This window comes from Phaenicophaeus curvirostris, chromosome 5, assembly GCF_032191515.1.
Source record: "Phaenicophaeus curvirostris isolate KB17595 chromosome 5, BPBGC_Pcur_1.0, whole genome shotgun sequence".
Lineage (NCBI taxonomy): Eukaryota > Metazoa > Chordata > Aves > Cuculiformes > Cuculidae > Phaenicophaeus > Phaenicophaeus curvirostris.
This window is the reverse complement of record NC_091396.1, coordinates 21,322,040-21,337,597: the sequence shown is the minus strand read 5'-3', so window position 1 is coordinate 21,337,597 and position 15,558 is coordinate 21,322,040. Positions and strand designations below refer to the sequence as shown.

Below are 15,558 nucleotides of genomic sequence, written 5' to 3'. Positions count from 1 at the left end.
TTCCTGCGCGCGCCTCCCGCGGGGAGTCATAGAATCACTAGGTTGGAAAAGACGTTTTAGATCAGAGTCCAACCATTCCTGTCTGCCACTAAACCATGTCCCTGAGCACCTCGTCTACCCGTCTTTTAAATGCCTCCAGGAATAGTGACTCAATCACCTCCCTGGGTAGCCTCTGCCAGTGCCCGATGATACTTTCAGTGAAAAAATTTTCCTTATATTCAATCTGAACTTCCCCTGCTGCAGCTTGAGGCTGTTCCCCCTTGTCCTGTCCCCTGTAACCTGGGAGAAGAGACCGGCACCCTCCTCCCTACAATCTCCTTTCAGGTAGTTGTAGAGAGCAATAAGGTCTCCTCTCATACTCCTCAAGGCTAAACAACCCCAGCTCCCTCAGCCGCTCCTCGTAAGACTTGTTCTCCAGACCCTTCACCAGCTTCGTTGCTCTTCTCTGTTTCCCTGCTTAAAATGGTAGCGGGAGGGCAACTCGGGGTGGCAGCGTGGTTGTTAAGTCTGCCTCTGGTCGCAGACCTGACCCTTGTGTGCCTCCTAATACCCTGCAGGCAGCCACTCTGGCCATACCCCTGCTTTGAGGTGTTGAGGTGCATGCAGACACAATGAGGCTCACAGGCGCTGGGCATCAGTGTGGTGCCTGAAGCTTCTGGTCGCTGCCATCTTGTCGTGTGCATGATAAAACGCCCGGCGCACAGGGCCACAAGCTTTGCTGGGATCCCTTGGTTGTAATGGCGCTGCAAACGCAGTATTTTCTAGTGATGGTACTGATGGCAATGAGGAGTTGGCTAGGTTTGAACAGCCCCATAAAAACTCGCATGCTCTAGAACTCTTCTGATGCAAGAAGGAGTTCTATTACAAAAAGTGAAATATTATTGATTTAAGATAGAGTTAAGTTTCATCTAAGTAACTGTGTTTTTGAAAGTTAGAACGAACGTCCCTCTGCCAGGACATTTCCTTTCAGACACTGTTCATTCTTTGGAGATGAGAACATTTTGTGTGCAGCATGGTCTATGCTGAACAGATGAGTCTTCTCCTGTAATCCCCTCTGTTTGCAGTCTCTCCTGATCTCAAATGCAAGGTCAGGCAGAGCTGGAGCCAGCTCCAAATTAGCAAGAGTTCTGACTGTTGTGAGGTTCATGAATTAAAATTAGTCCTTTGCAAGTAATAGCGTATGCATAAGATTTCTGGGAAAAGCTATCCATATGCATGTCAGTGGGAAATATATTCTATCCCCAGGTTTTGTCTCATTGCACATGATTGATGGCGACTGCTTCCTTGTGCTGCCCAGGCTGGATAAAGGATGCTTGCTTTCTAAAACTCCAAAATTAGTCTTAAGGAGTTTATTTGCTGGCATTTTTGGTATCACTTCTGTAGCATGAGTGGTCAAAAGTGCTTTATTGCTAAAATAATGCTTGTGGCAAACCATATGGGGATCCAGCATAAGGTTTTGCTTGAACTCTCCTACATTTTTTCTGCAGGTTTATGTCAGTTTTCTAGACTCTGTATTGGACCCAGCTTCTGTATTACTAAATAGTACTTCGAAGCTGGAAGCGTTCTTATGTTCTGATTAGTCCAAGAGTTGCTATTTCCAGCTTTACCCTCTAACTTGAACTAGCAGAATTTATAATATGAGCATTAACAAAAAGGCTAATCTCTTACACAACATTTTTGAATTTCATCATATATAAAATGAATGCAGATGTATATTCTGTCTGTTCTTTGTAATCTTGACAATGCTTTCTGGAAGGAACAGAAAAATGTTGTTCTACAGGGTACGGGACAGTTTGCAACACAGAGAGAATCCATTACCTGAAGAGAACGTCTTCTTAGCTTGCATGTCAGGTGGCGGTGAAGCATCACCAATAGCAGTGGCATACGGGTGGCTTTGCACGAACAAAGGTGCATCTCCTTTTTCTCTGCCCTTTCACTGGATGCCTCACCCCATAAACTAGGGTTCTGGTCTGCATTGCTCAGCCTCAGACCTTTTCCCCAGCACTGAGACAGATATTCTAGACTGTGGTTTTGCCAAGAGAGGTTGGACCAAAAGATCCTTGAGGTTCCTTCCAACCTGGTGTTCTGGTATTCTGTGATTCTATGATATGCAGGTCCCCTGCTAGCTGGGTCCCAGGAAGCTTCCATGGCATGTCTCCACAGGGTCACCTCTGCCTACTTTGCTAAAATTCCAAGGTGGTTCTTTCTGACTCAGCCTGTCCACAAGTGCTAGCAGGAGCCAAGACCCAACTCCAGCCTCTGCTGTTTACCCTCTTTACATGGCAGCTCTGAGCCAAAACAACAAAACCACATTCCCTTGCTCTCTAATCATCCTGATCATCATAAACAGCAACTGTTCTTTTTCAACTTCTCATAAGGTACACACAAATTACATTAGAGTTAGGGTAATGAGGTAGGAAGGGACTTCTTGGACTATCAGATCCATTCTCCCACTCTTGTAGTTGCCACATCATATAGTCCTTTCTCTGTTCCTATCAAGCTCTGTCTGAAAGTGTGGGTAATTTTTCCCCTGACTGCTCCAGCTCATACCTGTTCCAAATGCTGATTACTCCTGATTTCAAGCTCTGATTTCCAGTCTAACGTAAGCTATGGCTAGTCTGAATCCATTTGTTCTTGGTCAAAGACTGTCCCGTAGTGTAAAGGACATTTTAGGGAATTAATTGCCTTTTTAATCAGCTCCAGTTGTTGTCTTCATTCAAATGTACCAAATTCAGGATTCACCAAGCCAAGACATCCTTGCTTTTCTCTTCTTAAAAAGAGGAGGCATTTAAGGCCCATCTAAACCTCAGCTTCCACAACACTGTCTCTCTGTCAGTCCTGTCTGCTCTATCCAGCCCATACTTTGTGCCAGTATTGGTGTGTGTATGATTGCAGAGTGAGCCAGTTCAGTGCCCTGCAGCAGATGATTCTGTGATCCACAATCTAAACATGAGTGCTGGTGCAGAAGAGAGGGCAGGAAGGCATAAGTGTTGGAAGAGGTATGGGCAGAACAACAGCGGCTCAGCTTTAAATGACCTGAACTGCCCATGAGATAACCTAGTGACACAACTGTAGTTTGAGTTACACCCTGGATTTCCTCACAGATTTCCACTACAGACGTACTAATCAACACGTTGACGTTGTACTCCTCATCAGAGGAGAGGGGAGACCTCATTGCTCTCTACAACTACCTGAAAGGAGGTTGTAGAGAGGAGGGTGCTGGCCTCTTCTCCCAAGTGACAGGGGACAGGACAAGAGGGAATGGCCTCAAGCTCTGCCAGGGGAGGTTTAGGCTGGACATTAGGAAAAAATTCTTCACAGAAAGGGTCATTGGGCACTGGAACAGGCTGCCCAGGGAGGTGGTTGAGTCACCTTCCCTGGAGGTGTTTAAGGCACAGGTGGACGAGGTGGTAAGGGGCATGGTTTAGTGATTGATGGGAATGGTTGGACTCGATGATCCGGTGGGTCTCTTCCAACCTGGTTATTCTATGATTCTATGATTCTATGATCACTCCACCTCACTGTCTACAGAATGTTTCTTCACTGTGGTCACCATAAAAAATACGCTGCATTCTTAAAAGCCATAGGCAAATAGGTGTATTTTCTCAAATGCAACAAAATCCATATAATACCAACAAAGATATGATATACAGCTGGGCTTTCATCACCCTGCAGGCACCTATGTCTCCCATCCAATCAAGAGACCTTCTCCCAAGAGAGACACTCCCCTAGTGACACAGTGCCTTTAAGTGATCACTTGAATTCTGTGTACAAATGTACTACAGTAAAAGAAAGTGCTGTGGCTGCGTACCTATGAATAGCATGGTTACTCATGAGAATCTGAACTGGAACCTACATAGGAAGCCATACAACTATTATAATTTACACTGGAAGAGATCAAAGCTCGAAATGAGTTTGGCAGTGCCCACCTCCTAACCATTAACCGACCTCCCAAGCTCAACTCTTTGCCAGAAGCAGACTTCCTGCAGAGCAGCAAACACTGGGAGAATCATAGAATCATAGAATAACCAGAGCAGCAATCACAGGTCTGCTTAGCACAGCTGCTCTGATGCCTTGAGACGTTTTCCCACAAGTGAACTATCAAGATCTGTTGATGCTATGCATGCACTCCAGAGCATGCTGCCCTTCATTAAGCACATGGCGTGCCCTCATAACCCATCAGTGCTAGAATGAGCATACAAGCACTAGAAGGGACAGAAACATAATTCTACAGTTCAAAAACCTTTTTGTTCATCAATAGCACCCTGTGGCTAATCCCTCAGTTCTGACCCTCACGGAAGATCTGTAAATGACAAGCCTGAGGACTGAAACTGGTAATTCGGTGTAAAGAGTGGTCCTACAGCATTTTATGGTTTTCCTAGCAATCGCTCTTCAACCCAGCCCCTCGTTGTTCAGTGCTAACTGCCTGCCTTTCCCAGTTTCACATGGGGGATATGAACCTTATCACCTTCCTCTTGCTAATTCCCTCACCCTTACCAGTATAAGTGTTAACTCCTCTTTTCCTGTAAAGTGTCTGATTGATTGCCATAATTAAATTAAGCTCTCAGGGCATCCTTAGTCTTAAGTTTGACGTTCTGATTTAAAGAAAGGGTTTTGAGTGCCTTAAACCTTGGCCACTTTTCACATTTATCAGTTGATTTATTAAGAGATGTACTTCCTCCAGCAGAGGGCAACAAACTGCTAAATTGTATATAGAACATCTGAGAGGAAGAACTGTGAAAGTCTGATAGGAGTTGAATTTGTCTTTGAGAAAAGGTCTCAGTACAATACAGCTGCTTATCTTTCCTTGGAACAGTAAAGAATTTTTTTTAAGCTAGTGGCTCTGTCATTTCATTTAAATTTATGATCATGTAATCTTAAAACGTAGTATAATGGTGGTGTTGTAGCTCTTTGCCTCTGCATTTAACTGGAGTGGCAGTGAACATATGAACCAGAACATCTCTGTGCACCCACTCCTGACATTGCTTTTGTTTCCAAGTAGCAATAAAGTAATTCAGAGGCCAGGATATTGGGAGCTCTATTCTCATGTTGTTTCTTTACTTTTTATATTTTCTAAAAGACATTTCAGAATCACATCTCCAGTGCACACCAGAAATACCCATTAGCTGCTGTAGAATCATAAAGTATTTTTATTGCTGTGGACTCAGAAACTATGGAGCTCCTATCAATCAAGAGCTCTGTATGGGAAAGCAAATACTAGGATATTTCTTCCTTTGATTTCAGCTGTAGTAATTTTTCTGTGAATAGCTGAAGCCTGATTTTCTGCTGACTGGTGTGTGGTGGCTATTTCTGCCTCTGCCAGGGTGATAGAAAATGATACGAAGAAGCATTTGACATTACTTCCTGCAGGTGAGGGTGACTAGATGAGGCACACCGCAAGGGAAAACCAGACTCTGGCTCTTGTCTTCACCCCTTTGTCTGTCATTTCTTTTAAGTGGTAATTACGCCTGATTTTTCCCAGGGAGGATGCACATTCAGGTGCATGACAAAACTCCAGTGACTCAGCACTGGTTGTCTCATTGCTTGCAATTACGAAGGCAACTGGCCAGGCAGTGGCTGTATCTTGACTTCTTCGGCATATATCTTGGCATCACAAGATCCAATTTGCTCTGGCACCTGCCCTCCTGTATAGCCCCTCTCTCAATCTAGATACCCACTTCCCTTCCCTGATGCACGATGGAATTGTCAGTTTTTTTCATCATCTCCTCTTTTCTCATTGCTCTGTGTTCCATCACATGGGAGCACCTCCTATACAAGGACAGGCTGAGAGAGTTGGGGTTTTTCAGCCTGGAGAAGAGAAGGCTCCAAGGAGACCTTATAGCAACATTCCAGTACCTGAAGGGGCTACAAGAAAGCTAGGGAGGGACTTTTTACAAAGGCTTGTAGCAATAGCACTAGGTGCAATGGGTATAAACTGGAGAGGGGGGCATTTAGGCTAGACATTAGGAGGAATTTCTTCACGATAAGAGTGGTGAGGCACTGGCACAGGTTGCCCAGGGAAGTTGTGGATGCCCCATCCCTGGAGGTGTTCAAGGCCAGGCTGGATGGGGCCTTGGACAGCCTGATCTAGTGGGAGGTGTCCCTGCCTATGGCAGGGGGGTTGGAACTGCATGATCTTTAAGGTTCCCTTCCAACCTAACTATTCTATGATTCTATGTAGCACTGTGAAAGTAGTCAGAAATGTGATCTAAGGACATTATTTGCAAAGGGAGTGTATTGACATCTGCAGCATACTTATACAAGTGCATGTAAAGCTAAAGGCCAGGTTTGCTCACTACCGTGTTAAGAGTGGCTGATAAATTTTTCTCTCTCACTTGGTAAGAAGGGAATGCAGCTGTTTTTAAAACTGAGGTCTGCCAACTCCCACAACACGTGATGTTTTTTCTGAAGCAATCTGAGCAGTTTGATAGGCTTTGCAGAAGATTACATTAGTGGCTCTGACTCTGTGACTTTCAGGGAAGCTGGTCTGTGGCCACACATAATTATGAAGTTACAAATGCGATCAAGCAGAGAGGCAAAATATGATGTTGTCAGAGGCGCAGTTTTGCTCAGGAGGCAGTGAAAGTCAAGACTACTAGCTGCAAAAAATCCCAGCATCAGTTTCCCTATATTGTAGCACTGCATTTTAGAAGAGACGTTATATGGAGTAGTTTGAGCTCATCCATAGGTTTTCCCCCACTACAACAGACAAGCCCTAGTTTCCTCCTCATCCAAATTGGCTCAGTTATTGTTTTTAACTTAGTCCATAAGTGTATGCCTCCTGCCACAGCTCCGGTGACAAAGGAGACTGTAATTAATAGAAATGGACAGAAAATTAAGCATCTTCCTCTAAATAATTCTGTATTTTTAGTAATAGGACTTTGTGCAGATGTATAACGTTTATTTGGTGGTGACAATCACACATCACCTAAATTTGTAAATTGAATTTCCACTGTAAATCATTGTGTAATGGAGCAGCTTTTCTGTTTAATTTCAGAAGCTGCAGATGATAGTGCAGCCCTGGTGGATAACAGCTGAACACTAACAGTACCTGAAATCTGCATTTGGTCTGCCTGAAGAGAGTTTGATCTTCTGCACTTAATTCCTAGTGGATGGGAATTCACATCATGAGGAATACCATCATAATTGGTACCAATTATAATTCCTGGGAAAGAGGCCAAAAATATGCAGACTGAGTATTTCCCACTCGCTAGAGAGATGATCTTGGCAAAGGAGCATGTCAGGGAGGCAGCATGCAATGGGGCTGTCCTGCTGAACCTGTGCTGTACATGTGTGCAGAGCCTGCTCCTGCGGTTCAGCAGCTCTAGGAATGGGACAAACTGTCACTGCAAGAAGAAAATGGTACAAAAATCTTGCAAAAACAAAATGTCTGATTCCTACCATCTGAGTCTTTGCTGTGTTGTGAAACTAAACCTGTATTTTCTGTTAGCTGTCAGAAGCAAAGCAGGACCTGAGAAATGAACCCATGGGAGCTGCCCTGTTTGTTTGCTTAATCGCTTTATTTCAGTATAGATTAAAAATCGCTTAAACTCATCCACAAGTGTGTGTCAATCAACAGCTGTCAGAAACCACAAAGGAATAAGAACATCACCACAGAAGGAAGAGATTTTAGCAAAGGAATGAGAGAAAGGGATTCAGTCTTTGGAGTAGGGCAACAGTTTGTCTTCTGAGGGACATCCATTCCTAAGTAAGTAGCTTATAGGAAACAAGAGCTGCCAGCTTCTCTTCCCTCTGTTACTGCTAACACTTGCTAATGGTGAATAATTTGGTGAATAGTCCCTCATTTAAATTCATTTCTTCCATTAAATGGAAATGTCATAGTTCACAGAATGTCAGCCTGTGCCTGAAATGCACTGAAAAAAACCTCTGAAGGTCCTCACTTGGTGTGCTGCTGGCACAGGCTGCAGTGTAGCGAGTCCTTGCCAGTCCCGTCAGAGATACAGCCACACCTCATGCGTTTTGGAGTATCGCCTGTCCCAGCACTTTCTGGCTCTTCTGGAGCATTTCAGCTGTCACCTGGCTCTGAAATAACACTGAAGAGTATGGCACAGGAAAATGCCAACCTAATGCAAGCCAGTCACTTGAGCCAGCCACCACTCAGTGTAGCAAGACTATCTGGCACGCATTTTAGCTGCAGCCTAGTTTAAAATATGACCCTCAATTTTTGTAGCTGTAGAAATTTATGGTTGTGCAAGTAAAAGGACAGAAGAGGTTGACTAAAGTAAACTGCTAGAGAAAACTGCAGAGAAGAAGCCCTTTTGCTGTTCTCAGGAAGCCTGTGGGCTTTCTTCAAAGAGTAGACATGTTTTGTCCAGCCAAGACTCTTGAACCTGAGAGGCTGCAGTGCTTGTGACTTGTCAGCTATGGGGAAAAGCATTTTAGAATGTGCTTGACTTGAAGATGTTTTCTGAGATTTAGCATTAATATAGGTGAAACATCTGGGTATCTTCTCAGCATGCATGAAAACTGCAGTGAGACACACTCAGGAACTGCTAATCACACAGGTCTCCCTTGCTGAGAGCAGGAGGAAGGATGTCATGTAGCTAAATTGGTAGCATTCATTGACAGTCTGAGTTTAGCTCCTCCATTAGGAAACAGCTCCACTTTCGAAGCCGATGTTGTGATACTAGATATTACATGCACTAATGCTTTCCTTCCAGTGTTTTCAGGCACTCAGTGGTGCTACTCTGGAGTGCAATGTGGCTGCATCTTTGCTTTCAAGTGGTGTGCTCCTGCTCTTCTGTTTCTTTAGTCCTGCTTCTTTATGCAGTAGTCTCCCCAGGCCAGGGATGGAGCCATCGACTCATCTGCCAAGGGCACAGTGTAGATTGCGAGCTACAAAAGGCAAATGGGGTAAAAGGAGTGGACCAGCAACCCCTGTGCATATCCATGCAGCTGTGAAAACACATTTTATGGCTTTTGCCAGTATGTAGCAACAGCTCAGCCAGGTGGGGAGAACCCGGTAAGGGCCATGACACAGTTAGCAAATGTGAGGTATTTCTGTCATTTGTTTTCTGTTGTCCCTCACAATATTGACCAGCACTGTTGTTTTTATTCCTGTCACGCCAGAAATCACAGATGCTCCAGGTGGGGCTGCTGGTCAGAGGAAATAAAATGCATCAGTGTGGCTTCTGTTGAACAGTCACAGAGTGCGTGGGGACCGCGGCTCCCCCATGTGTGTGCATGATGCGTGCACTGTGAGAACCTCATGAGGTTCAACAAGGCCAAGTGCAAGGTCCTACACCTGGGTCGGGGAGATCCCCATTTTCAGTACAGGATGGGGAATGATGTGATTGAAAGCAGCCCTGCAGAGAAGGATTTGGGGATGCTGATTGATGAGAAGCTCAACATGCCAACAATGTGTGCTCGCAGCCCAGAAGGCCAACTGTGTCCTGGGCTGCATCAAAAAAATCATGGCCAGCAGGTCGAGGGAGGTGATTCTGCCCCTCTCTTCCTCTCTTGTGAGACCTCATTTGGAGTACTGTGTCCAGTTCTGGAATCCTCAACATAAAAGGGAGATGGAGTTGTTGGAACGGGTCCAGAGGAGGGCTACAAAGATGATCAGAGAGCTGGAGCACCTGCCATACGAGGACAGGCTAAGAGAGTTGGGGTTGTTCAGCCTGAAGAAGAGAAGGCTCCAAAAACCTGATAGCAACCTTCCAATATCTGAAAGGGGCTACAAGAAAGTTGGGGAGGGACTGTTTACAAAGGGGTGTAGTGATAGGACTAGGGGCAATGGCTATAAACTGGAGAGGGGGGATTTAGACTAGTCATAAGGAGGAATTTCTTCACCATGAGGGTGGTGAGGCACTGGCACAGGTTGCCCAGGGAAGCTGTGGCTGCTCCATCCCTGGAGGTGTTCAAGGCCAGGTTGCATGGGGCCTTGGGTAGCCTCATCGGGTGGGAGGTGTCCCTGGGCAGCGGGGTTGGAACTGGATGATCTTTAAGGTCCCGTCCCACCCAAACGATTCTATGTCTCTACGATTCTATGACTCGGTTCCCACCGCGCTCCCGGGAGGCAGGGCCGCGGCCCGGGGCGGGAGGCGGCTCGGGGCGGGGTTAGGGAAATGGGAGCCAGTTTTGTGCGCAGGGCGGCAGGTCCGGCGGGGTGAGGTGAGGCGTTCCGGAGAGGCTGTTCCCGCACACCAGCGCCCGGGCATGGCAGTGCCGCGCTGAGCCCCAGCCATGCCCCCGCAGGAGCTCCTAGACTATTCGCCAGCCCTGCGGAGACACAGCCCCCCCCGCGGCAGCGGCCCCGAGCTGGGCATCAAGTGCGTGCTGGTGGGCGATGGAGCCGTGGGCAAGACCAGCCTGGTCGTCAGCTACACCACCAACGGGTACCCCGACGAGTACCAGCCCACCGCCCTCGACACCTTCTCCGGTAGGTGCCGGGGAGCGCTGACCCAGGGCTGAGCACCCGGAGAGGGGTCGGGGGTGTGGGGTGAGAACAGCCTGGGAGGACAAACGCAGGTTCTGCGCATCCAGAGGCGTTTTGCAGGTCTGGGGTGAGCAGAGCCTGGGAGGATAAACCCAGGGCTGCGCACCCAGAGGGTTTTGTGGGTCAGGGACAAGCAGCGCCTGGGAGGACGAAGCCTGAGGGCGTTTTCTGCAACTGGAACTGTGTCCCTTGGGTGTTTAGTGAAGTTTAGCGGCTGCGAGTCCTGCATTTTACACCTTCGTGTGTCAGCGGGGCATGTGTGAAGTGGGCTTGAAAGTTCTGTGAAATTGGGCACCTTCTTGCTTTTGTGGTGTTACTATGGATAAATGAAAGAGGGTTTAAATTCTTGTTGTTGGGTTGTAGCTTCAGAAATATCACAGCGTTGCACTGTAGGATTCCTAGGTTCAGCTGGTAGTCGGCAAAAACACTCTTATACCCATGCGTCCACTGAAGTTAGCATTGAACAGAGGTTGAAGGGCTTTGTAATTCTGGTTAGAATGACCTGCCTTATCAGCTGTTAAGCTCTCAGTAATTTCCACTTTTGTAAATGACATCTTTGTTCTTGCTCTCCACTCCTCTTCATTTTGCTTCCAATTTCTAATATAAACCCCAGGGAAGTACAAAGCCCTTTCTGATCTTCATCTGATACAAAGAAACGTAACAGTTTATGATAGTATGGACTGGCAGATTAGAAATAGGCTGAAGTCAGACCAAGAACAAGACTTCTAATGTGTCATAGTCTCAGGGGTTCTTAGAGGGAGTGTTTTGTTTGTATAAATGTCCTCTCCATTGCTTACTCTTACACTGGGAACTGTTGACATGCCTCAACCCTCTCCAAGATCTAGTACTGTCCCTTGAAGGGAATAAACTGGGAACACTCTGCTGTTCAGGGTCTGCCTGCCCTTTGGGAACAGATGTAAGAAGCCCTCAAGTACTTCAAGGGAAAGATTACTGCTCTCTCTGCTCCCTTTACACTGACGTTTGGGCCAAGAGAGGCTTGAAATTACCATAGTTAGTAGCCTCCGCATTTTCAGAAAGGGTAAATCCATAGTAAAATGATCCAGAAAGTTGGAGGTAGCATGAACTCAGAGACCCCCTGATTTGCAGCGAGTAGTTTGAAGACAGCTGCACTTGGATTTAGCCCCACTCTGAATGGCCAAGTACCAAGCCTGACTTCCAGAAGTGAATTGCAGTTTAACTGAGAGAAATCAAAAACATTAAAAATGGGTCTTCCAAATTTCAAATTCTGCTTATTGGGAAGAAATGGGAGAATAGAGACATTTCCTTTCCCAACCCTACTCAACCTGGATAAACTTGAAGAAATTTGCTCCCTGAATTAATGAAGCGCAGTTCAAGATCCCTTTAAGAAATTTCAGTCTAGTTCTCTGCACTCTTAGGGAATACTTGCAATTTTAACTGCCAGCAGAACTGAGCTTCACAGTTTGCATCCTAACCCTAGTTCTGGTCATTGGACTGTAATGCCAGTAACAAGATAGAAGAAAGCATTACTTTTTCAAGGGAATGGCTTTGGGGCTGTGACGCCACCACATTTGCCTGGGTGCTACCTCCTGCTGGGTGTCACTGCCAGGTAGAGCAGCCTTTGACTGAAAGGAGTACTCAGTGACCTTTCTCCACCAGGCTATCCTGTTCTGCCAGCCCCTTTGCTACAGTACCGAAATCCAGCCTCATCCTGAGGGTGTGGATCTTGTGAGGATGGTATTTGGAGGGCCCTCACAGAGTTTCTAGGGTAGCTTAGGCTAGTAGCAGATACAAAAGAACCTTGTGCAAGCACTGGAGCAGCAGGTAATATATGTGATGCCTTTCTGCTGAAAACTGTAAACCATTTCAGAGTCGCTAATTCTTTCTCAACATACCTGGGAGTCAGAAGAAACCAGATACTAGAAAGGCAAATGCCCGGTGTCTTGCAGATCAAGTCAGGATCTAGCAGGTTCTTTGATCAGGAACAGGTTTCTATTCCTCCTCTGGGGTAAAGATATGGTAACAACCCAACTGTTTCCCATTCACAAGGAAGCAGTGACTTTCAGTTATGCCGTGAGGAGCAGCACTGTGGTGGACGCACCCACCCCTTTGTTTTTCTTTTAGTCTCAAGTCTCCAACCAAACTTTAGCTCATCTTTTGCCTGTGTCTTCCTCCTTCCCAAACTGCTTTCAGGGAAAAGCAGTGCTTTCTTCCCAGAGCTTCTGTTAAACTCTCTAAGTCCGTTGTTTCTATTGCTTTTCTCACCTGGCTAATTAATTCAAGAATCACAAAAAATTGGTCCTGCTTCTGGTTTGGGTTTTTTGTTTTGGTTTTGGGTGGTGGTTTTGTTTGTTTTGGTTTGGGTTTTTTTGACAGAAAGGTCAATAAAGCCTTGTCCTGGACATAGTGAAGGCATTTAGCTAGCTCATGTCAAGTGCTAGCCATTGTCACTTTAGCCAGGATGCATTCCTCTATTGACCAGAGTGCAACCCCGTTCATGTTTTCAGGACTTTCAAACGATTTCCAGCTCCCCCAACCCCTTTCTCCTTTTTCTCAGTTCCTAGCCATTCTCTGTGGTGTCTGTGCGCTTAAACATTTAACAGTTTCATTCCAGATTTCCATCAGAGGTCCTGCCAGCCCTCAGTCTGAGTCAGCTGATACCACATGAAGGCTTACTGTGATTAGGGAGTGAAATGGGAGCAGACCTTACTTGTATCGCTCAGCAATTTTTCAGTGTGTGGCTAGTCTCTGAAGGGGATTTCACTCATCACTGTTTCTTCAGCTAGCTGCTTCTTGTAAAAATTTGGCTTGATTTAACTCTTTGCTTTTCCTTAGCTAGGGCACTCACAGAAACACGTTGTTTTGGTTTTTTTTTTAAGGAGAAATTTCTGACCTGGGTGGGAAAAGTCTTCAATGGCTTGTTTAATGGAGACTGATTTGAATTTCCATTCTGGGACAGAAAGCTAAGCACAAATTGCTGAAGTTCTCAGTTTGTATTTATCCTTACATGCTTTCTTGGGGTGTGGAAGAAGACCAAGAAGTTGTTCTCAAGGCACTGTTTGACTAAGGGTTCTTCTCCTGAGAAAGAATTGTCCAGTAATGTGGAACAATTACTTTGAAATATTGGAGAAGAGCCCAAAACACCTGAGGGCTAACCAAAACATAAAGTCTGTTACTGGTCTCTTAATGTTCCCAGTGCAAGCTTCAGCTGTTTCAGTGATGTTGGGGAGGATTCTCAGCAAGGACAGATTTGAGCACCTTCAGTGAGCTTGTTCAGTGGGATACAAACCAGAGTGTTCTAGGGAAAAGCCTGTATGAGTGTATGCATGTGTACTGGGCAACTCCCTTAGACTTACCCTTATTCTTTTTCTGCTACAGTGCAGGTCCTGGTGGATGGAGCCCCAGTCCGGATCCAGCTATGGGACACCGCTGGACAGGTAAGCTCTATCAAAAAGCTGTCAGTTCTAGCCCTGTAGTTCAGGGCTGTTTGCAGGGTTTTGAGAAACGCAGTGTTTAGCTGGGCAGGAAGGAAATGCAGTAGTCTGGCATCAACCGGTCGTTGGTATGGCAGTCACAGGTGGGTGATGGCAGACTCCCTCAGCTCTGAAACTTGTGCCTGTACCGTGGCAGGGCCACGAACTCATCACAGTGTCCTGACTCTGATGGTGTTGCTGTCCTAGTTAAAGTATGAAGAGGCCAGTGTCATGCTATGAGATCAGTCCAGTGAAGACTTTCCCTTCCCCTCTCTTTTCTACAGGAGGACTTTGACTGTTTGCGCTCACTTTGTTACCCTGACACCGATGTATTCCTTGTCTGCTTCAGCGTCGTAAACCCAAGCTCTTTCCAAAACATTACTGAGAAATGGATCCCTGAGATACGAACTCACAACCCCCGGGCGCCAGTGCTGCTAGTGGGGACACAGGCAGACTTGCGGGATGATGTGAATGTCCTCATCAGCCTGGATCGCTACCACGTGAAGCCTGTGCCCCGGCCTCAGGCAGAAGGTCTAGCTGACAAAATCCGGGCTGAAGCCTACCTGGAATGCTCAGCACTGACCCAGAAGAACCTCAAAGAAGTTTTTGACATGGCCATTGTCAGTGGTGTTGAGCACAAAGCACGTCAGGAAAAGAAAATGACTGCCAAAGGCATCAAAACTCTCTCCAAGTGCCGCTGGAAGAAGTTCTTCTGTTTTGTCTGAAGCTGCTTTGAGGTGGGGAGAAAAAGAAATACCTGATGCCAGCATTTGCTGTGCACCTTCTTGGAGTGACTGCTCCTATGGCCCCAGTGAGGAAGGCATGATAAGCTGCTGGGCTTGGAAACCTGGCTCTTGCTGGGTTACAGTATCAGATGCCTAGGAGACATGAACTGGATTTCCATTGTGCAGGGATGTGGAATGGTCCAGGCAGCTGTAAGTACCTGCTGGACATGCCTGTAGCGTCCCAGAGAAATGGGAGCCTTTAATACATTTTTGAAAATGACCAGTTTTCTGTCGTAAAACACTTTTGGAGTCCTGACGCAGTGTAATAAACATGAGGGGCTTTTGCAGTCTACCTATGTTTTGGCTGATTTGCAGGCTTGGCAAGGGTAGGGCAGGGCCAGTTACAGGTGACTGCAGGGTGGTCAGACATGGGCTGCCAGGTCTGTGACATGAGGCTTGGGTTCATCCTCTGATTCTACCTGCTGAAATAGGTAGAAGTCACTTGGCTTTTTCTTAAAGGCCCTGTATTTGAGTACCCTTGAATAAGTTTTTCCTAAGTAAAGGCCATTGGCATGCTGAAGAGAAAATGCACTGGAAGCTACAGTAATTCTTTGAGCAAAACGTTCTCTGAAGAGGACTCTGTGCTCCAGTGGGTGCCAATGCTATGGCCCTATCTTAAGAGGTAGTCATGAACTTGGGGTCCTATTTTGAAAGGCCTTTTTTGTGTGTGACGTTTTGAGAGAAAGAACAAGTGAGGAAAAACACTGAATGGCTCTGTCTGTCTAGCAGAGGCCACACACTGTCCGCAAAGGGTTTGTAAGGGTGAAATGTAGACAAAGAGCCATGTATGTAATGAGAGGAGAAGAGAGAAGGAAGAAAAAGAAGGGAATAATATGGAAACAGATGTAAGGAAGGCAGAAGG

General features: G+C 46.2%; 3 protein-coding genes across 3 annotated transcripts in view; 2 read left to right on the top strand and 1 right to left on the bottom strand.

The window, feature by feature from the left end:
* The window catches only part of INO80 (INO80 complex ATPase subunit), a 298,105-nt gene that overhangs the window by 275,926 nt on the left and 6,621 nt on the right, over window positions 1-15,558 (top strand). The window lies entirely within an intron of this gene.
* GAL (galanin and GMAP prepropeptide) overlaps window positions 6,355-15,558 on the bottom strand; it is a 214,352-nt gene continuing 205,148 nt past the window's right edge. Inside the window, exon 6 of the mRNA XM_069857881.1 lies at window positions 6,355-6,364. The gene's annotated coding sequence lies outside the window, so the exon portion shown is untranslated. The remainder of the gene's footprint in view (window positions 6,365-15,558) is intronic.
* On the top strand, window positions 10,133-14,988 carry RHOV (ras homolog family member V). Its single transcript, XM_069857876.1, has 3 exons — window positions 10,133-10,402; window positions 13,817-13,875; window positions 14,196-14,988. The coding sequence occupies exons 1-3, from the start codon at window positions 10,207-10,209 to the stop codon at window positions 14,634-14,636; spliced, it is 696 nt and encodes a 231-aa protein (XP_069713977.1). The 5' UTR covers window positions 10,133-10,206; the 3' UTR covers window positions 14,637-14,988.

Excerpts from the sequence above, each read along its gene's own strand:
- RHOV (XM_069857876.1), top strand. The coding sequence starts at position 10,207 with ATGCCCCCGCAGGAGCTCCTAGACTATTCGCCAGCCCTGCGGAGACAC. Across the intron at positions 10,403-13,816 it reads CGCCCTCGACACCTTCTCCG|TGCAGGTCCTGGTGGATGGA; the intron begins GTAGGTGCCGGG and ends TTTCTGCTACAG. Across the intron at positions 13,876-14,195 it reads TATGGGACACCGCTGGACAG|GAGGACTTTGACTGTTTGCG; the intron begins GTAAGCTCTATC and ends TCTTTTCTACAG.